Genomic DNA, 22,074 nt, shown 5'->3' with positions numbered 1-22,074 from the left:
TCATGAGTGAATGAACATGGTGCAATAAAAGTACTTTTAAAAGTAAATTTTTCCAAACTCTTACATGTACTTAAATTTACTGGAGTAGGGTTAGGGGTTGCCACTTCAGCATGCAGTGAAATTCTATACTCTTGCTAATAACCTACTAATTTTATTCAGGCGTGTTGCAACAGGGACACATGGAAAAGTTTCCGGACACCGGTCCTCGAGGACTGGAGTTTGAGACCCCTGCTCTAGTCTAACCTCCCTGGTACCTGTCCTAGCCTGTGTAACACAGACTTCCTCCCACCCGTAGGGTTGCAGCAATATCTAATGCGTGCATCACCTTTTGCCCTTAAATGGTGTCAAATTTGTAAGGAAAATGTGAGTTGAGCACCAGAGTTGAGTATGTGGGTTGCGGCCATGAAAAATTTGCCAATAACAAACAGTTTATTTTGCTATTGACACTTGTTGGGTGTCATTTATAGAATTCTGAAAAAACAAGCCACATCCACAATTTAAGATTTTATTCTTTTAACAAATAGGGGCGTCAATAACATGTGGAAGAACAATACGCAGCCACAACAGCCTGGTATCTCAGCCTCATGCTGGTCACCAGGTTGGCCACACACTGCAACTCAGCCAGTGTGTGACCAAGTGCTGTGTTGGTCACTCTGTTAAATGGGGTTGTGTCCTTGTTTTATTTTGTTACATTTTTGGAAGAACCAAACTGCAGGTTCAGAGAGTGTTTCATTTTGCAACAACAGTATGTCATTGATATCTATGATCAACTACTTATTCCAAGACAAAACCAAGTTCCCAAAGGATGTACTAAAATATATTCTGTAGATACCATCCAAGATGTTGGGTCTAAATACCCCCTTTACGAAGTTCTACCAGAGTACTGCACTCAAGCTTGTATCTTTTTCCGACTTCTACAAGTTCATTTTTTTGTGATTAATATTTTATTGTGCTTTTAGAACACTACAGTCCACTGCAGAGACAGGTTACATCACATAAAAAAAACATCAGCATAGCAGCAGAACAGTAGAGAATACAAAACCAAAATGAGGGGGGACAAACAAAGCAAGAGAAACAAAAAAACAACAACAAACAAACCAAAAAAAACAAAAACAAAAACAACAACAAAAAAGAAACAAAAACAGCCAGCCTTTGACTATGTGGGTCTCACTGCATGCCACACTCTGACATCCCTGAGAGTGCTTTGTCAGAATTCCAATGTCTGTCCCACTCTAAGTTCTAGTCTGATCCTTTTATTCTGGACAGATATGGATCCCACTTCAGATGGAAACTCTCCACTTTGTTCAGAAGCCTGTATGAGAGTTGTTCTAGTGCAGCGAGTCTCCCTAGTTGAATATGCCATACAGAGACAGGTGGGGTGGAAGGGGCCTTCCACTGGGAGATAATGAGTTTACGCCCCAGCATCAATGCAGTCTGTACCCACTCAGCAGCTTTAGGCGGAGCATATTTAAGGAGTGATGGGTCCCCCAAAACAAATATAGTCTTGGTGAAAAAGGAATATCCCATCGTATGGTTGATTTGATAAAGTCATGTATCTCAGTCCAAAAGATTTGGGTTTTAGGAAAGGGCCAAATCATATGGGTCAATGTGCCCACCCCAGTCTAACATCTCCAGCATTCAGGGGACTGCATGAGGTTTGTCCTATACAGTCTATGTGGCGACCAGTAAATTCAGTGTAGTAATATGAATTGGATTAGTCTCGTTCTAAGTTCCCTGGACACCTTTTTACTATTCTGCAAAATTGTAGTCCATTCCTGATCTGTAAAAACCACATCAAGGTCAGATTCCCAAGCTAACCGGAGGGTGGGTAGCCCTTTACTCGTGCCCTTAACAAGCACTGAGTAATATTTAGAGACTTCACGACCTCCCCCAAAGATTTATTTTGATGTAGCTGAGATATTCAATAGTTGGAGGTGGTGTGGAGGAGGAACCAAAGGTTTTCAGCAATAAGTGCCGGAGCTGCAGGTACCTCCAAAACTGACTCTGTGGCAACTGAAACTGTTCTTTAAGGTCGTTGAAGGACTTGAGAGTTCTCCCCTGATTAGAGATGAGTATTGATAAGATTTTCACGATTCCGATTCCATTTTCGATTCTGTTTAACGATTCGATTCTTTATTCTTTTTAAAAAAAGAGAACACTAAGGTCGCTTAGCTTAGAACTTTGTTTTATATCTTCTCTTTGAACAAGATAGAAATTTAGGAGTAACATGGCCTTACAAACCCAACAGTGAGATCTTAAGAGATCCACAGCCTACGGCTCTTCAATGGGTCACAGGGTCCCCAGGAAAAAAAATTGTAAATGTAAAATAATATAATAAATATAAAGTGTAACATAAATTATTCTGTAGCAATTACACAAGAATATCCAGTAATGTCCCTGCCTACAATTAATCACATTCACTTACCGAAAATCGGGGCCATATGCTGTGGCAAATGGGTGCAAGCCTTTGACCACAAACTTAGTCACTGCTAATATGCTAATATGCACTGTTAGTTGATTATTTACCTGCCGCATTAACGGGAGAGGATGGGCAAACATTACCGCTGCTTCTGGGTTGAGATTCACGAGTCCGGAGCGGAATTAAAAACACGACATTCATTTAAGGTTATCACGTGTTTTGTGAGCAAATGCTTTTGCATATTCGTAGTGTTTCCTCCCTTAAATGAAATATCTACTTTTCAAGTATTGCAAGTCGCCCTGTTGTCATCCATTCTCGTAAAGTATAAACAAACTTTTGAGCGTTTGAGCCGCTTAGGCGCCGTGTTTCCTGCCAGGTAAATGACGCTCCGCAACATGGTGACATCATTCGGGGTGACTGGAATCGATAAGGGAATCGTTTGCAAAAATGGCAAACAATTCCAAGGAATTGAAACAGTGGAAACCGGTTCTCAACAAGAGCCGGTTTTCGATACCCATCCCTACCCCTGATACAGGTCTCCGAGAACAAGTATCCCTCTCTGGACCCACAGTCTCCAGAAAAATGGAATACAAGTTCATTTTTAGATAAAATTAAAATTTAACCTCAAGGCCCAAACACAGTCATTTTAACCTGTTTTCCTACCATCAAAATATTTATAAATACATTACACAGCACATTTCGACACCCAGACTGTTGAATGCTTTTATTTTCAAACTTTTCAATCCAGGAAAGCCAAATGGAAAATACAAAGTATAGATTTTATTTGAACAACAGAGTCTGCGTCTAACTAATCAAAAGGTTTTTAACCCATGAAGCAGTTCAGCAAACATGTAACGCAGCAAAAATACACTAAAGGTAGAAAAGTGTTTTAAATAATTAATTAATGACGGAAGACTCACTCTAGTTTACCTGAGTTAATTTATTTAAATTCAGCAAGAAAGGGAAAAAAATTCACTGTGGTGTGAACATAAACCAAAAAGCCAACAAATGGTGTCCACAACCTGAAAAATGGCGCCATCTTGTGGCCTCTATCTGTCCCCGTAATTCCTTCAAAGCTTTGTGAACAAAACTGTCCCCGCTGACAGTTTTGTTCACCTGCAGAACGTTGAGCGGCTTCAGTCGATGACGTCACACGAGAGTCAGAACGCAAAACTAGCAAGGAAACCTATAACGTTCATCTCTGCATCATTATATTTGGATGTAATTGGTGGAGAAATATCAGTTAACACTTAGCAGCGTTCCTCACAGCATTCACTTGGCTTACTCTACATTTACATCGTGTTTTTAAAAAGCTTGCTAAAACGTTTTCAGACAATTTTAAACGACTTTCGACAGTCTGAAAGTTTTAAACCAGTCAGCTTAAAAGTTGGACAACTGTACCGACCAGTTTCCTTCAGACTGTTTTCATAAATCAAATGGAGACAGGAGACGGAGAGCATAACGACCCCATTCGAAGTAAGAGCGTGATTTCTCTTTTCAGTTTTCAGATGGATTATCTGACAGTTTGTTAGGGTTGCAATTGCAATTCGCCCGATGATCCGCTGGCTGCAAGTCGGTCTTTCACGTGGTGTCTTGACTGAAGAAAGCCTCGTTGTTTTGAGTCAAGTGATTCTTCAAGTGTCGCAAGATGAAATTGACGACAATCTTTCTAACAATGAAGAAGAGGCTGATATTCTTGCAGGAGGAATTGAAATTAATCCACCTCAGGAAGAAGAAGGACCCTGGGAAAATATCATAGCAGAGATCCCAGCAGAAGAAATTGAATTAAACCTGGCCCAGCAAGCAGTAGATCCGATAGTGGAAGAAATGAGATGGTTCTGGGAAGACGAAGGGTCTGATAGTGACAACGAAAGTGTCCCTGAAAATGACAATGATGACAGTGACCCTGATAACAGTGACAATGAAGACTCAGACAGTGGACAGGCTGCCCCTGTGTTATTGCCCCCCAGCCCAGTACCGGGGGGTTCCAGGAGGAGACCAAGAGAAGAGGAGGACGATGAAGAGGAAGATGGGAGAGACAGAAAACATTTCAAATGCTGAATTTTGCTGCTGGACACTCAGCATTGCACCCCATCTTCCAATCCCATTGTCCGTCTTGTAACTCCTAAGAGACTGAATCTTGGCTGGCCTCCTCTGACCCACTGATTTAATTCCCTGCCACCAGGGACCTTTTTACCCGTGGCACAATATGATTGTGCATACAAATGGATTAGCTTTTCAATACTACCCAAGAACGAGGACGGCTCACACTGGAGCCGACACTGAACTCATCAGTGTCAATCAAACTCATCAGCAACCAGCTTCAGGTATGTTGCTTTGACTGATCATTATACCTTACAGTGATATCACCTATGATTGTAATAACTTGTTTCAGACTGATTCACTGTTTATTAGAATATAATATACATTCTGTTTCTTTCTCCAGAGGAGCTTGCATCTGATAAAAGCAGCAAGGACAAATCCAGGAAACAAATGGTTAGACGGAAAGAGTGAAAAGGTACACCGTGCACAAAGTTTTGAACCTCATTACAGCGCCAGTTTAAGATGGGGTTTTGGTCCACTGATCTGGTCTGGATTCTGCTGACTTCAATGAAGGGATAGATCCTTGCCATGAAATGCAGGAATGTATTCATAAAATATAGTTTGAGTTAGAGTTAATGGCACCAAATGTGATTTAATAGAATGAATGAAAAACTGATGTGTGTATTAAAAACATTGAATATTAAACTGCAAATCTGTCCTCAGTAGTTTTCCTCTGACACCGATGCATAAACTCTACCGGTCAACTCCGTCCCAGTGGTACCCCAGTGGAATATTGAACCGTTTTGGAGCTGGAGCTGGGCCTTTATATCGAGGTATATTGTGGGAGTAGAAGTGTGTTTCCCTAGATCAGGGGTGTCCAACTCCAGGCCTCAAGGACCGGCACTCGAGGCCTAGAGTTGCCTACACCATCCCTGAGCATCTAGAGCAGGGGTGTCAACACACTTGAGTCAGATGATTAGTTCATTCCCAGGCCTCTGGAGAACTTCAAGACATGTTGGAGAGGTAATTTAGCCATTTGAATCAGCTGTGTTGGATCAAGGACACATCTAAAACCTGCAGGACACCGGCACTCGAGGCCTGGAGTTGCCTATCCTGACATAAACCAAACAGCCAACAAATGGTATCCACTACCTCAGGGGTGCCCAATCCCGGTCCTCGAGAGCTACCGTCCTGTAGCTTTTAGATGCATCCCTACCCCAACACAGCTGAATCAAATGGTTTGATTACCTCTTCAGCATGCCATCGTGTTTGGCAAAGGCCTGATAACAAGCCATTCATTTGATTCAGCTGTGTTGGAGTAGGGATGCATCTAAAAGCTGCAGGATAGTAGCTCTCGAGGACTGGGATTGGGCACCCCTGCACTACCTGAACAAACGCGCCATCTTGTGGCCTCTTTCTGTCACTATATCTCCTTCAAAGCTTTGAAGTCTGATTTAGGAAAAAGCCCAATTTTATCTGCTTTGCTTTGGTGTAGAAAGCAATGAAACATTTTCCAAAGTCATGCCCTTTAATTCAGAAAAGCGCATTACAAACATAAAGTTACTAAAAATGTGACTCAGAAAATTCACAAAAAATAGAAACAAACAAACAAAGCCCCAACATAACAATAACAGGATCGCCAAATGTATACTGCAGTTGAAGCACAGTACTGAACACCAATAAATAGTATCAATAAATAAATAGTAACAGCTTAGAATAACAGTGGCAAAACAGATCAAGCAGAAAGGTTCTGTTCTGTTTATTTTAAATCACTACAGTATGAAGCAGAGCTCACATTACCTGGAAGGGCGTTGCAGAAAAGTGGAGCATAAAATTCAAATGTAACTTCTGTATGTTTAGTCTTGACTCTTGGAGCAGAAAGTAAACCTTTTGCAAGTGATCTGAGAACAGTTCAGGGTAGCAGCTATTGTTAAGAGATTGGTGGTTGAAAGAGGAGTTAAAGAAGCCATGTATGTCCACTGTGAGCGACCATTTTTTAATAGAGGCGGTGGTTTACGACACCGTCTGCCATCTATAATCCAGTTTTGATATCCCTTCCCAGACGCCTTAACGCCCACTCACATCCTGGGCCATCTGACCTCAGGAAATCACATGATAGGGTGGGGCTAGGTTTCACAATGAGCTCACCCGAAACCTTGGCTGATTGTGACCTACACCCATTTTCACACCTTGGCTCATGTGATTAGGTAGAGGATCATTAGGGGGTCCATTGTCCCTCTCGGTGGGTTACTCCCACAGATCTTAAATCTGGGACTCTCCACCATTGGACCCTAGAACTGAAGAAGCTTCTCGGATGAGAGGTGAAACGTCTTCGAGGAACTTAAAGAAGTCCAGACGCTTTTCTTTCCAAGCTCCTTAGAGTAAAAAGACAAGCTTCTTATGAATCCTTAGCTTTTTCTTTTAGGAGTCTTTAAAGACACCACTTGAGGTTTTTTTCTCTTTTTAAATCATGCCAAGACATGACCCCTTTAAATCATTATTTAGTGTCAAGATGAAGGTAAGACTGATTTTATAATTAGAACCCCCCCCCACACACACACACATGTTCCATTTTCTTCATCTCAAACTCTATCTCAGTCCAGTGAGCTCTGACTTCACAGTAAATTAGAATCAGGTTTTAAGTTGTATCTTTATTGAAAACACAGGAAACAAATGCAGCATCTTCCAAAGTAATATTTACAATAATATTAATATTTACCCAGAGTACAGTTGTGTTTATGCATACAAATAGCAAATCGCTAAATATTTATGTTGAACCATATCTGAGTCATCATTATTACCGGAAACATTCCAATATTGTTTCAGTGCTTCTTGGAAGAAAAGATTAGACAGAGAGAGACGGTTACATCTGTGCAGCATGTTGTTCAGCGTTTTTTATGCAAGGGGTGTTTGTGGACGTAGACAAAAAGCAGAGATGGGTTAGATGTGTGTGCTCGTGCACTAGCCTGTATGTTTTCTGTAAAATAGCTTTCTTAGCTGTGTGTATGATAGAAGAAAAGCAGCAGGTAGACCATCCATGACCAGGAGTTCTTCAGAAGCAGGCTTACAGCTGAGCAGCTGAGAATATTATCTGCCAAAGAAGAAAAGTGGGTTCACACAGACCTCTTAATATTTGTCTTCCCCTCATGCCCACTGCTTCAGATCCACCCATACATGCGCACTTGCCAGTACACTTACCCTTCTGAACAGTGATGTTTTCACCCTGCCCAGATATTTTGCACAGGAAGGTGGTGTTGTCTGAGAGTTTATCTCTGAAGTCGGACAGCGTCATTCTGTAGCCGACGGGCTCCAGCTCCTCCACTCTGCTTTTGTCTTTGAACAAGTTATTTGCTGATTCACCGGACACATTGGTGTTAATGGTCTCCTGCCTGGGTCCGATAGACCACGAGAACTGATAGGTGTTGATTTTATTAGGCTTGGGCTCGATCAGACAGTCTACTCTCAGTTCCTCATCATCTTCCACGCACACGGTCATACGCTTAGATTTTACTGGAATGAGCATCACTGGGACAAAAAACACAAAATTACATACTTTGTGAAGCAGTTTCAAACCTAAGCATTCAAGTGCTTTTTTCCCTCCTCGACAGTAATATTTCCTAAAAATGTTTCTCACCTCCCAACACTCCATATACAAATAGAGACTTAAGCATGTTGAAAAAGTCCCATCCACCTTTAAACAAAAAAAAAGAAGAAAGAGGAAACCTGAGGACAAAGAAAGAAAGAGCAACACATAAATTGTAAACAAGCTTGCAGTGACGCATCAAATTGTATTATGATCTCTGTGGGTTGGGCTCTCTGGGTACATATGAGGTCAGGTTGGGTGAGGTCATAACAATATTTCTAGTATGGATTTTGATTTAAAAAACAAAAACAAAACAAGGTTAAAATGCTCTGTCCTCTGCCTACATCCACAACTTGATCCACCTGTGGCAAAATCTAATGATGATGCAGAATAAAAAGAGAATGACACGGTTCTGGTTTTCCCTTGTTTGTTTAGCTAAACTGTTTCTCATGCCTTTCCAATTACATTGAAACACTTCATATTTATCATTATCACAAGCATTATCATTTTAATCTTAAAGGTTAAAGCCTGTTTATCTCTGCTCGCAGCTTTTGCCTCCTATCATAATCTGGGTATTTCCACAGTCTTGCTCATCTAGTACCATCCAGTGACCCAGTCCTCACATATAGTCCCTGAAGGTGCAGATGAACATCTTCTTGGGGTCTTACCTCCTGCCAAGGCTGAATGATGCAGCAGCTTCTTCCTGCGTGGTCTCGTCTGGCTGTGGAGCTGCAGGAGGTCACCTCAATGTGCTGCACCGCAAAGCCCGACAAGTCTGAGAAGAGATGGAGCAGCACAGAAATGTGGAGGGAGAGTGGGAGGGATGATGGTTGAAGAGAGAGTGCTGATTCGTCTTTCTCCTCTGCAGTGCCTGACGAAGGACATCAGTGGGCAGGCTGTCTATGCATGGAAAGGAAAAACTCAGTCATCATTTTTACCAGCACAGTGTGAGGACAGTGAGTCTCCTCCTCTGGTCATCTCACTTTTCTCGTACATTCTGAGTCCTCTCCTCCTAATTTGTCCTTCATTTTGTTATCTTGTACTCTCTGTCTGATTTACTCTTCTGCAACATTAATGACTTTCAACATGATGAATAATTCTTTTAATGCGTTTTATGTAACAAGAATATGACTATAACCTTACCGTACTGATCAGAGGTATGACACAAATTATTTTGCAGTATAGAGAGAACACACACACACACACACACACACACACAGGCTAGAAATTTCTAGCACCAGTTACAGTGACTCAGGGTCTCCATCCAGAGGCCAATTCAAGGAATTGCACAGACTGATGCAGATTTTATATAGTGCGCTTCTAACGTGACTGTGCTGGGTTTCCTGTATATGGACTGATATAGAGACTGATTTGTGAAGGGCCCTGCTGGGCACGCTATATTAAATTGCCACAAAGTAGCTACAAAGAAATGTAAAACAACTGATATTAGACACATAATGTCATACAAAACACTGGCAAAACACACAAAACAACAAAGAAAAGAGTAAAAATGATCCAAATGAAACAAAAAGTGATAAAAGTGGGACAAAAAATAGGTGCAAATGACCACAAAGCTACAAAGATTTGTTACAGATGCAGAATAACCGAAGTGAGACAAAAACTGTGATGCAAAATGAGCAGAGATGGAAAGCAATTAAAAGCAAGTAACAAAGTAACTACGAAGACTACTAATATTAGAGTACAAAAATAAGTTTAAAGAGATGTAAAATGATCCCAAGGTTACACAAAACGTGAACAAATACACAATGTGAAACATAACTCTTTAAGTATGGGTGTCCTCAGTCGTTTACATGTTGGTTCCCATGTTCATTTAATCATCTGTGTACATATCAAATATCAAAAGTACTGTGTAAAAATGACAATATGGAAACCATCTGCATCATCCACAGTCTGATATTCAGAGAGTAAAAACATAAGGAAACTTCTAATCAAACTTCTAACATGAACATTTTTTTTTTCGATACTTTTTTACTCTCTTCGCCTGTTTTCATGATCACATGGGATTGTGCAGTTCCCAGGCTGTAAGAACACATCTGGACAGGTTGCTTGTTGCTCAGATGATAACACTGGCAGATTATTAAAATTCATACTATAGCTATAGTCCACTTACAGCTGCATGAGCTGAAAGCATTGACCTCACAGGACAGTGCTGCCTCTTTCCCTTAAATTTTCAATTGCATTCTCAGTCTTGCTTCCTTATATGCTGTAATGTTGTAGATTCAATTTCGGGTGCCTTTCTGGAGCTGCCCTCTGCAGCAGTCACCCTGGACATACAGGCAAGGGTTTAATACTTCATTTTGTAATCATTTCACCGTGATGCAGACTCGTTCATACAATTAATGTTATCATTAAATAAAATTTGTTAAAATTAGTTTATGTCATTTTCTATAATGCAGGGATGGGTATTTCAGCATATTCACATATGACAGGAAACTATTGAGTCATTTAGTCTTTCACATTCTCGCCATGAATTACTAGGATTTAAAGCAGTTTATTTTTTGATCTTGTCTGATATAATGCTGTGCAAAACTCTTAAGCCACCCATCATTTATTTATTATTGCACAGTTTTAAAAAACTTCTTGAAGGACATTCAAAGCTTCTTTGGATATTTGGTTCCTTTTGTCTTCTTCTCTGTCAAGATGATCCCACAAACTCTAGGAGTACTTTTGTACATGGATAATTCCACCAATTTTGACATGATATCCAACACTACATCCAGACTCAAACAATGACAGAGTCTCCACTATGCTTTACAGATGGCTGCAGACATTCACTGTTGTACCTCCCTCCTGACCTCCTCAGTAACTGATGATGATTTAAACTGAGAGTTTCAAATTTGGATTAATCACTCAATAAGACCTGCTACCACTGATTTTCAGATAAGTCCTTGTGGAACTTAGCACACCTGTTTTTTCTCCCTGTTTCCCTTCTTTAAGAATGATTTCTTGACAGTTGCCTTAAGATCATTTCTGACGAGGCTTCAGTGAACAGAAAATGGATCTGCTTAAGGTCCAGATGCATCCAATTTGTAAGGACACGTTGCATGTTGAGATGTACCAAGTTTTTGGCTAATAGCTCGTCTAAACTTATTGATGTGAAAATACAATTTTGTGTCTGTTAAACTATGATATCTTGGCATTTTTTTGTAGACTTGACTAAAGAAATGAGAAACAAATGATGTGTTTTTGACAGACAGTTAGTAACAAAATGCATAAAGTTGGTTCTTTGCTAAGTTGCCTGTTATGTGTGGACACAACGCTGGTTCATCCCCTGAGTTAGGTGCTTTTGTATGGTTGAACGATTCATTGTACAGTACACGGACTGGATTAAAATGGGTGAAAAAGAAGAAAGACTTTAGAAGAAGTCTGCCTTCTTAAAATATAAATATATATTTATATACATACAGGAAAATATAAAGTAAAATAAAGAGACAGCGCAAATCAGTTGGAACATTTTTTTCCTGCAAAACCTAGGCTCCATTATTATTAACTGATTGCTTAATTCAAAAGGTAGCATACAGTATAGACTACAAATGTAACTGTGGCTGTATCAATGTGTGCGGTTTCAGCTCACTGTTAAAGGAGGGTTGGCAGGGGTAAGTCCCCCCGGACCACAATTGCTGAAGCTCTGCTTCTGTCCGAGCGCTTAATTGCGTCAACTGAGAGTGCTCATTTAAAATAGGATGTACACACTAACAGTTTACGCTGCTCAGCCCTCACACAGTGGCAGATATCTGTCAGGCGGGACTGGGGGTAGGCTCTCTCGGAAATAATCTGCCCACGCGTTAAGCTGCTTTATCCCCGCCAAGCTTCGGTCGGACAGAGACGCCGCAGCTCCGCTCGCAGTCACAGCCTCAATTAGAAGAGGGGGGCAGAGAAAGGAAAAGTGACCAAAGGTGCGGAGCAAGTTTGAGAAATCGTTTTCTTTTTTCAGGATAACTGTGTGAATCAGAAGTGTGCGCTGCTGTTTGCTCGGATACATGACTGGACTCAGACAGACGCTCCTGAAGTCGAACCTACTGCTGTCTGGGAGGCAGGAGGCGTAAAACAAGTTAACAGAGGGAATTTAATAGCCACAGCCAGACGCTGGCAAGGGTGGCATGGGCATGGAAAAGGCTGGAGTGTGGATATTCCTGATAACAGCTTTTTTTAATCCAGGTGAGCTACTCTGCTTTTACAAAAGCCCGTTAATTAATGTTAATGTGAGCCCGGTTCTGCTCAACCAGGTGAAAGAAGTGCTGTGTGATCATGCGAATTTTGATGTCGATCCGCTACCTGTATTGCCGACACCAAAACCTATACTTTGAACCTGTAGAGGCAGCTGTAATTTAAGAGATGAATCAGTCAGTTTGCTAATTCTGAACACAATTTAATGACTACTAAATCACTGTGATTTTTACTTTCTACGATAATTAGTTAACAGCATAAAAGCACACATTTCAGGTTCATGTACATCACAGTCAACATAAAAGGGTTCATAAAGTACTGGACTGATCATGCTAATATCAATTCAGTACCAATACTAGCATTGGTTTCGATACTGCCGATTTTTGGATTGATCTGCCCAACTCGAGGTGAAAATCATGATTTCTCCGCTCTATGGCGATCCCAGTGAATGGGATGAAGTCAAAAAAACAAACTCATTTAATATAAACAGGTTAACCCAAAAGATAGAGAACTAACATGATTTTCAGAGCTTTATGATATTTATAAACCCTTTATAAAACAGAGAATTAACACATCTCTGTTGTTTTATTAATGCACTCTTATTTTGGGTTGCCAGGTTGTGGATGGTTATTACTTCTGCTAAATATTAGTGCATTTTTGTATGCGTATACACCAGGTGGATATATTAATACCCATTACCATTAATTCTAGCATCATAAAGAGTTTGCATGTTGCATTAAAGGCAGAAATAATCTAGACATATTTGTTGCACCCCGGATCTTTTTTTCCCCACTGTGATTGACACGTTCACAGCCTGAAACTCCACTCTCATCTGCCCGTTTAAGTCTTTTCATCTGTCAAACCACAATCAGCAGTGATCAACTCCACAGGAAGTTGTACACAATGTCAGCAGGTGCGCTGCTGCAATCACACTAAAAACACAGGTGCCAGCGGAGAAAGTGTGCCACATATAAATGTGTGTATGTGTTTGGATGAATGGAGTAACTCTTGCTTTACTGTAACAGGTGCAGCGGTGTAATCACACTAAGCCAGGGCCAAACATACAGCTGTCATAAGAGTTGTGGTCTTGTAATATTGAAGCAGAGGGTGGGTGGGTGGGACCGAGGTATATATATTGCGTAATGGCAAAAGCTATTGTGGCTGCATATGGACGCTGAGCTGCTTGGACATCTACTGTGATTGCTTTTTTCGCTCGTTCAGTGATAAGCCCCCCAACTCCTGTGTGAGCTAAGCAGTAGTTTGCCTGTGTGCATACATGTGTTATTAGTGAGTATGAGGCTGGTGCATGTGTGCAGGATTGTCATGCTGAAGGCCAGAGCTGTGGATTAGAGCAGGGAGCAGAAGGGTGTAACAAGTTGATTGCTGCCAAGTCCCAGCCGGCTGACTGTTGCTGCAGTGTATCTGTCTTTTCTCTGGGCTCATGCAGACTCAGAGCACCTCTGCAGGTCTGTCAGATGGTGTAGGGTGTCACCAGGCTGATGTGAGTGCTGTCGCCACACTGTCCCCCCCTTTTGGAATATAAAAGTTTGAAATCCGTGTCTGCGGACTGACACAAAAAAAGGCTGAGTGAGACCAACAAATAGACATCCTCATGAATTCTAGCATAATCCACTGTCCACAGCTGGAACACACAGACGCTACCCCACAAAAATAATCCATCACAAACACACAGCCCGTCTGTTCCCTCCAGTTTTTTTTCCTTTCTCTTCTGTGTACCCCTTTCTCATTAGAGTCTGCAAATATTACGGCTCCCCCCCGCCGTCCCCCATTGTCTCTCAAACATTTGCTCTTCCTTCACAGATATTTTCCTCATTTCTCAGCATCTACCTCCCCCTCTTGGCTCTGTGTTCTCCTTTCATGTCTCAAACACAGATGCAGCAGCCATCATAATCCTTCATGAACTGCCCGCTGAACACCGGCCAAGCGTACTCTCCACGTTCCTGCGCTGCCACAGGGATTACACACTCGCATAGACACAAACATGTGTGGGTGTGTATTACACGCGCACAAACACACGTGCACACAAATTCCAAACAAACACAATGAGAGCTTATAATCGATCTGGGGGGAAATTAAAGAGAAGTTGTTTTTTTCATTTCATATTAGACAGAAATGGGCTGGAGCTCACACAGTTTAGTAAATGGAGTAAATGGAGGTCTACAAGTCAGTTTGATGCTGTGCAACCTTTTTGTTGGTGCTGCTGTGTGAATTTACATATAGTGGCATATATCATATCATATATGTTACTGTCAGGCCACCTGTAGTATGCACAAGGCAGGCTTCGGTGTGAGTGTTGTGTGTTTTTGTGCATGAGCACTCTACCTTTTAAAGAGGGCCTCTTTAAAAGTCTCACTATATTAGTTTTTTAATATCTGATTGACTTGAAATTTTGAACTTTTTATAGTAAATTTTGGCATAAAAAATGGACTTAGTGTCAGTCAAACCCCCAAAAAGAGAGAGGGAAATAGTTTGGTTTTCCTCTTTTGCCAGTTTAATCAGTCAAATGATTTTACAATGTGAATATACAATAATAAAAAAGAGACACAAATAGAGTGTATAATCCCCGATCAATCACAGATTTGATGGCCTAAAGATTAAACTGCTAATCTGTCCTCTTCCTCTGTCACATCAGGTCAGTTTTTTTCTTCTGGGTAGCAAAACACTGCAGTTTACTGCAGAAATCTTTATTAACAGAACCACGGCAGGTGATGAGATCAGTCTGAGTTTTTTTTAAACTCTCAGACACATGTTTGTAGTTACTTTATCTCTTTGGTATTGAGTTTGATCTCTGTGAACCAGTCATTCACAGAGATCATTTCATGAGTTAACCATAAGTCAGAAAGTTGTTTAACTGCAATTGAATGTTTAACTTGACCAAAATTGTAAAATAATTTACTGCTACCATAACTACAGATTTATGGCTACTGGTTGCTGCAGAGGTACTTTAAATTTAATGTATTGTCACATTAGGTCATTGTTTTTCATTGGTTTTGTGGTTTCAGACAGACTTTAGGAGTTGTTTTAATTAGAGTTTCAATAATTAGCAATCTCTTTAGGGCTGTATTTTACTGGTTGCTTACAAAAGGTTGGTGGGTCACTTCCAGCCGGAGACACAAATCCCCTTTGGGGTTGTGTCAGGAAGGGCATCCGGTTTAAACTGCTGTCAGATCAAACATGGAGAGCGACCTGTTTGGGCGACCCCTTGTGACAAGGGAACAACGGGGAAAAAAGGCAGCTCTAAAGAAAACAGAGATCAGCATTTTTACAGGAACTTAAAGTAATTACAGCAACAACTTGTACAATAATAAAACTCATGCTTGAACTGTTAATTAAGAGATTGATCGTGATAATACTCTTCCTTTCTTCCTTATTTTTTAAAAGCCTTCTACAACACCTGCAGGCACCTCTATTTTGAATTGTCACACATACAAGAAAATGTTCAAATTAGACTCTCACGTAATGGCGCAGAAAGATGGGGATATCCACTCAGGATGCGAGGGAAAGGTCCAGCATGGTCTGGCTGCACGTTGCACATTCAAGTGTGAAACAATATTGGTATTGTTTTGTGCTTTTCCCATGCTCTTCTGTTGCCCATGCAGTGCTGTTTATGGAGTATTGCCATGTGGAGCTGTGAGGTCATTTCCCATACTCTAAACAATGGAAGAATGTGAATGGACGCAATAGGAAAGAGGAACGTGGGAGAGATGTAGGGCAAATGAGATATGAGTGTGGTGTGTGTGTGTGTGTGTGTGTGTGTGTGTGTGTGTGTGTGTGTCAAGTTGGTCTATCGGTTCTTACCTTAAGCCCATAATGAGCTCAGCTGCTCAGCTCAGTAGGGGGTGCTATCAATGGGAGGTGTGTGTGTTAAAAAAAAATCCCACATAAGTGAAAGTGGGTCACGCCATGGATGAAGTTACAATTACACTTTTCAGTGTTACTCGCCGTGTTGTCTCATATTAACCAGATCTGATTAACAGTGAAAGAAAATTGCCCGGTTAAGTGAACTGCAAGAGCAAATCTTAAGCGGTGGGATAAGCAGCAGGTTAAAACTCACTGCTCGACATCTTTGGGGTTAGAAGCAGGAATAATAGGTACATTAAGCAGATCTGTGGGGTCAGGAACCTTTTCTCTAAAAGGAGTCATTTTCATGCATGGAGCTGCAAACTATATGTCGGTTCGACCCAGTATTTTGAGTTTCTTATGTTTTGGTTTATTTTTGCATTATGGATTAGTTCTTATTCTCTGGTGATACTGTTTTGATTATAATTATATTCTGATTCTTTAGTTATCCGATGATGATGATGTTGATGATGACGATGATGATTATTTCTGGTTTAGGTTTTGTTATCTTGCCCTCATGTTTGGTTTAGGTTGCCTGTGCTTAGTCTTCTCTGCCCGTATGTCCCTCTGTCTGTCCATGACATCATTATGCCTGTTTACGAGTCTGTGTCTCTGTCTGTTGTGTGCTTCCTGTTTTATTTTGTAGGTCTGTGTCCTATGTCAGTGCGTTCAGCTTTGTGCTCTCCCTGTCTCGTCAGTGTAATCAGCGTCAGCCGTGTCTCCCAGCTGTTTCCTCTTCGCTTCGTTCACCTCTTGTATTTAGTGTCTGTCTTCCCCTACTCGGTGTCGCGTCGTTAACGTCTGTTCACCCTCGCTTCCTCTGTGTGTTCCGTTAGCCAGCCAGCCAGCCAGCCTACCTACCTACCTACCTACCTGCCTGCCTGCCTGCCTGCCTAGTTATTCTGTTCTTCCAGTTTAGTTAGTGTTTTTCTGTTCTGCTTCTTACCAGCAATAAAGCTGTGTTTTGAGTTACTTCCGCCTCAGTGAGTCCTGCATTTTGGGTCCTCTCTTCCTGCCTGCCTACACACAGACATGACACAGGCTTTTTCATGGCACCACCACCAGTGTATATGCCACAGGTTAACCTACCAGTATGCACAACCTCTTTAATCAAAATTATATTTTTAATGCTAAAATAGAATTACTGGGTAAAACTTTATAATAGTGTCACACCATTAAGTGCTATTAAGGTATTAGCAAGTGCTTTATTCATAATTCGGCTTTCTTAAAAGTCAAGTTTGTGACAGATTTCTAAAATATTTGTTTGTTTTTTTGACAGTTGGTCTAATAAATGTGTTAAGCAGTGTATAGTTAAGGCAAAGACTCCTTGTTATCTTTGGCATGAATAATTTCTTGTCACAGCTACTCGAAATGTGTTTCCGCTGCCACATTCGTTTCCAGTCCTAAATGTATTTAGCATACCTTAGCATAATGACTGGAAACAGGGTGCAAGAGTTTTCCTGGCTTATATAGCTGGCTTCCCAGCCCCTCTGGTAGTTATGGTACAGTATATTTCCTGAACTGTCTGGCTCACATAAATGTCACCACACATTTCATTCTTCATGATTTTGCAGGCTTTTTCAAAGTTTTAAGTGTGAGTTTAAAGCGCTAACATATGATTGAGCACACCAAAAGATAAATGCTGTGGCATTAGTGAGTCACTTTAGGATCCTTTTAAATGCCATTTACATATTTGTTTATAATTCTTTAGCCATTAGTGGCATTTTTTTTGCGACAAGCTGTTATTTGTTACTTTTAAAAAGCTTTGACTTGAAGTTGAAGACAAATGCTCCATTGTTACCTTTCTGAGGTGCTATATCATAGAATTACATGAAGTAAATGTACTCCATAACCTGTACTTATTCTTGTCGTGCTGTCAGGCCACAAAAAAAATTAAATAAAAATTAAGGGCTGTCGTAGACACATTCTTAATATTGTCATGATCAAATTCTTGTCAACAGTAAATCAAAGAAACAGCAGTTCTAATAATGATTTGTTTTTCATTTACCTAAAAACTGGACAGCCAGTGTTGTATCATAGTGATACAGATATTTCATTCTGCAAACACACAGCTTCTTTATTTCTGATGTTCATCTTCCACCAGCTGTGTTTCAATATGTTGATTACCTTGATTCAATATGTTTTCGGGGAAATAGCTTGCATTCACTGGCAACACTTTTGTTAAAATTGAATAGGAGGTGATGGCTGAAATATTACATATTTCCATATTTAGAACAAGAATCATGCTTCAGGTTAATAATTATATATATATATATGAGACTCCAGTTACTGTAAAACCATCCAGATAACTCTTGTCTTGACTAAATGGTTAGTTTAGAGCAGACTCTGAAAATAACTATGCATTACTTCAACCAAAGCAGGTTATAAAGATGAGCTGTCTATATGTACAGTAGTAAATGGGTCATAAATTATGTAATGCAAACGCACTTTAATATCCTGAATGCTGTAATCTGACATTGCTGGCCTTCCCCCCTCCTACAGACCCCCCACAAAAGCACACAATGCATTAATGAAAATGACCTTGCAAAGCGCAGTGAACCCCAGCATTAATACAAAACTTGCTAATATCATAAAACACACAGCTGTGTTTGACCATGGAAAGATTTTGTTCATATTGTGCAGTTGGGTCCTCCTAAGAGATCTGTCCAAGCTCTTGAGTGCATGTTTGCATGCAAATGCACAAAAGCCTATTAAATTCTCTGCGGATGTATATGATGAGACCAAACAAATCTATTCAAGTACTGAGTTTATACACTTTTTCATAATTGGTTTCTGTAACGTGACAGGAAAATGACAACAGCCTTTTCTCTGTAAATCTGTGTGATTTTGTGTCCCACAAATCAGTGTTCACAATCAAAATTCAGTCTGGCAAGGGCTGAAATTGAACATTTGAATGAGGTACTGATTAAATAGCTAAGAGAGGACGGTGAAATTAGACAGCAAATTACCTTTGCTTTATCAACTGTCTTAGTTCCTGATCGCACTGATTCAGCAAGGTGCTGGAAGATGGCTACACTGAGGTCATAAAGGGATGACATGGTCAGCAACATTACTCAAGCAGGCTGGGGTGTTTAAATGACTCATGTGGTGCTCATTTATGCAAAATTTTTGATGCTAATATCCAGATGTTGCAGATGAGATTGGGATTCATGAGACCAGACAACGTTTTTGTTCTATTATCCAAGTTTTGGTGAGCACACAAGAATTATGGCCTCATTTTCCTGTTCTTAGCTGTTAGGAGTGGCATCCCATGTGGTCTAAAGCTGCTGTAGCCCATCTGCATCAAGGCTTGATGTGCATTCAGGGGTGCTCTTCTGCATACTTTAGTTGTAACAAGTGCTTATTTGAGTTACTGTTGCCTGGTGAGCTCATCACTGGACCCACTTCAGTTTGCCTACCAACCTGACATTGGAGTGGATGATGCCATCATCCACCTCCTACATCGTTCCCTCGCTCACCTGGAGACTGCTGGGAGCACTGTGATTTTGGACTACCTCACCGACCGACCACAGTATGTGAGGACTCAGGGCTGTGTGTCGGACAGGGTCATCTGCAGTACGGGGGCCCCACAGGGAACGGTTCTGGCTCCGTTCCTCTTCACCATCTACACTGCAGATTTCTCCCACAACTCCACCCAGTGCTTCCTGCAGAAGTTCTCTGATGACTCTGCAATAGTCGGCCTCATCATTGATGGGGACGACAAGGAGTACAGAGGACTGACTCAGGACTTTGTGGACTGGTGCCAGCTGAACTACCTCCAGATCAACGCCAGTAAAACCAAGGAACTGGTGGTAGACTTCCGCAGGCACAAGCATCCTCCACTGCAACCACTGAACATCCAAGGTATGGACATTGAGGCTGTGGACAGCTACAGGTACCTTGGTGTTCATCTGAACAACAAACTGGACTGCACTCATAATTCAGAAGCCCTCTACAGGAAAGGGCAGAGCAGGCTGTACCTGCTGCGGAGACTCAGGTCGTTTGGAGTAGAGGGCCCACTCCTGAAGACCTTCTATGACTCTGTGGTGGCCTCAGCCATCTTCTATGGTGTGGTCTGCTGGGGCGGCAGCATCTCTGCTGGGGATAGGAAGAAACTGAACAGGCTGATCCGAAGGGCCAGCTCTGTTCTAGGATGCCCTCTGGACCCAGTGGAGGTGGTGAGTGACAGGAGAATGGCGGCTAAGCTGTCATCCCTGTTGGACGACATCTCCCACCCCATGCAGGAGACTCTGACAGCACTGAGCAGCTACTTCAGTGGGAGACTGTGGCACCCACGGTGTGGGACGGAGAGATTTCGCAGGTCTTTCCTCCCCACTGCTGTCAGACTCCACAACAAAGACTTTTTCAGCTGATCAAACCCTCACACGTGCAATAAGACTGCTATATGTGCAATTCTTGTACAATTCTTCTTCTGACGAAGTTGTACTTTTGTATTTTCTTACTCAGTTGTATATAGCATTTGTATTTCTATTTTATTCTATTGTATATATTATTCTATTCTATTCTATTCTATTTTATTCTATTGTATATAGTATTTTATTGCATTCCAGTGTTTTCTAATTTCTGCTACATAACTTTGCACTTTTGCTGTAACAAAACAAATTTCCCACCTGTGGGACTAATAAAGGTCATCTTATCTTATCTTTCTATCACCTCAAGTTAGTCTGGCTACTCTCCTGACCCATCTGACCTCTGACATCAACAACGCCTTTTCCCACTAGATATTTTCTTTTTTCTAGACCATTCTCTATAATCCTTAGAGATGGTGGCGTGGGAAAATCCCAATATATTTTTGAAATACTTAGACCAATCAAATTTCATTCCCATTCTGATGCTCGATTTGAACTTCGGGTGGTCTTAATCATACGTCAGTGTATTTAACTGCTGCAATTTCATTGGCTGTTAGATATTTGAGTTAACAAGCAGTACATAATAAAGTGACTTTTGTGTGCCACTAGGTGACAGTTGTTGTGAATTAGCATTAAATAAATAGAACAGAATTATTGAATTATTGCCCTTAATGTTACCATTTGATTTGCCAGAAACCAGATGTAGTAGAGATGCTACTATCTATTCTTTAATTACAAATTCTCCCCTTTGTATTGCATAATCATCTGTTAGACGAACAGGTGTGCCTAACAAAATCCAGTGAGTGCCTGTGGGATTGTAGCTGCTCAGTTTGTCTCCTTCGTTGTATTTTCTTGTTCATGATGCTCCAAATGTTTTCACTGGATGACAGTGAGCCAACAAACAACCATGTTCCTCCATACCATCGCGTTTGCTGGCTTTTGAACTGTGAGCCGTTAAAGAGTCTGTGCAGTGATTTCCATTGCAGACTCTGGTGATCTCTGGATTTTCTGAGTCCTTTGATGATTTTATGCACAGTAAAATGAAATTCCCAAACCAGCTCTGATGTTATGTTGAGAAATGCTATTCATCAGTCGTTGAAGCATTTGGTCGCAAACTCTTACCCAGAGTGGTAGAAACGCCTCCCCATCTTTACTTCAGAAAGACTCAGCTTCGCTCAGCTCTGATATTTTTTAGTCTTGTTACACACTTTATCATGCAACAGACTGGCGACCTGTCCAGGGTGTACCCTGTCTCTTGCCCTACGACAGCTGGGATAGGCTCCAGCGCCCCCAGCATCCCTGAAAAGGATAAGTGGAAGCGAATAGATGGATAATGTAACAGCCTATGAAAAAACAAACAAACTGTGAGGTTTATACCAGCAACTTTTTCCATATCCCATTTTTTTAAAAATCAGTCCTTAGTATGTGCTTTTCAAAACCCAACAAACTCAGTTGCAGCATTTTAATACATATGAAGATATGTCCAACAAATTATAGGGGTTAAAAGTTTTGCAAATCAGTTTTCTGGTTATCTTGGTCTTAGGCCTTAAATCTGAGCCCTTGCAATTTTGCTTTGCTGGAGATTTTCAGTGCTAAGTGAGTGATTTCCC

General features: G+C 41.0%; 2 protein-coding genes across 4 annotated transcripts in view; one reads left to right on the top strand and one right to left on the bottom strand.

Annotated features, from left to right (window-relative positions):
* Positions 1–7,093: 7,093 nt before the first annotated feature.
* On the bottom strand, positions 7,094–8,869 carry LOC147320578 (uncharacterized). Of its 2 annotated transcripts, none has more exons than XM_086307466.1 (4): positions 8,714–8,869; positions 8,097–8,185; positions 7,661–7,987; positions 7,094–7,553 (listed from the first exon to the last, which is right to left on the bottom strand). In XM_086307466.1, exons 2-4 carry the CDS (start codon positions 8,131–8,133, stop codon positions 7,456–7,458), a joined length of 462 nt encoding a protein of 153 aa, XP_086163592.1. In that variant the 5' UTR covers positions 8,134–8,185; positions 8,714–8,869; the 3' UTR covers positions 7,094–7,455. The 2 variants fall into 2 exon arrangements, with proteins under 2 accessions (XP_086163592.1, XP_086163593.1); XM_086307467.1 differs by having other exon boundaries at positions 8,097–8,153; positions 8,714–8,857.
* Positions 8,870–11,853: 2,984 nt separating this feature from the next.
* nectin1a (nectin cell adhesion molecule 1a) overlaps positions 11,854–22,074 on the top strand; it is a 28,025-nt gene continuing 17,804 nt past the window's right edge. The window contains exon 1 of one of the 2 annotated variants that reach the window (XM_086308686.1): positions 11,854–12,224. In XM_086308686.1, coding sequence (XP_086164812.1) covers positions 12,167–12,224 — 58 coding nt within the window. In that variant the 5' untranslated portion in view covers positions 11,854–12,166. The remainder of the gene's footprint in view (positions 12,225–22,074) is intronic. The other variant, XM_086308685.1, reaches the window with a different exon arrangement.

This window comes from Aulonocara sp. 'chitande type north' Nkhata Bay, linkage group LG10 (assembly GCF_057382095.1).
Source record: "Aulonocara sp. 'chitande type north' Nkhata Bay isolate Kocher_YH1m ecotype deep benthic linkage group LG10, A_spYH_male_GT1.1, whole genome shotgun sequence".
Lineage (NCBI taxonomy): Eukaryota > Metazoa > Chordata > Actinopteri > Cichliformes > Cichlidae > Aulonocara > Aulonocara sp. 'chitande type north' Nkhata Bay.
The sequence above is the reverse complement of the archived record's forward strand: the minus strand, read 5'-3'. Positions and strand labels throughout refer to the sequence as shown.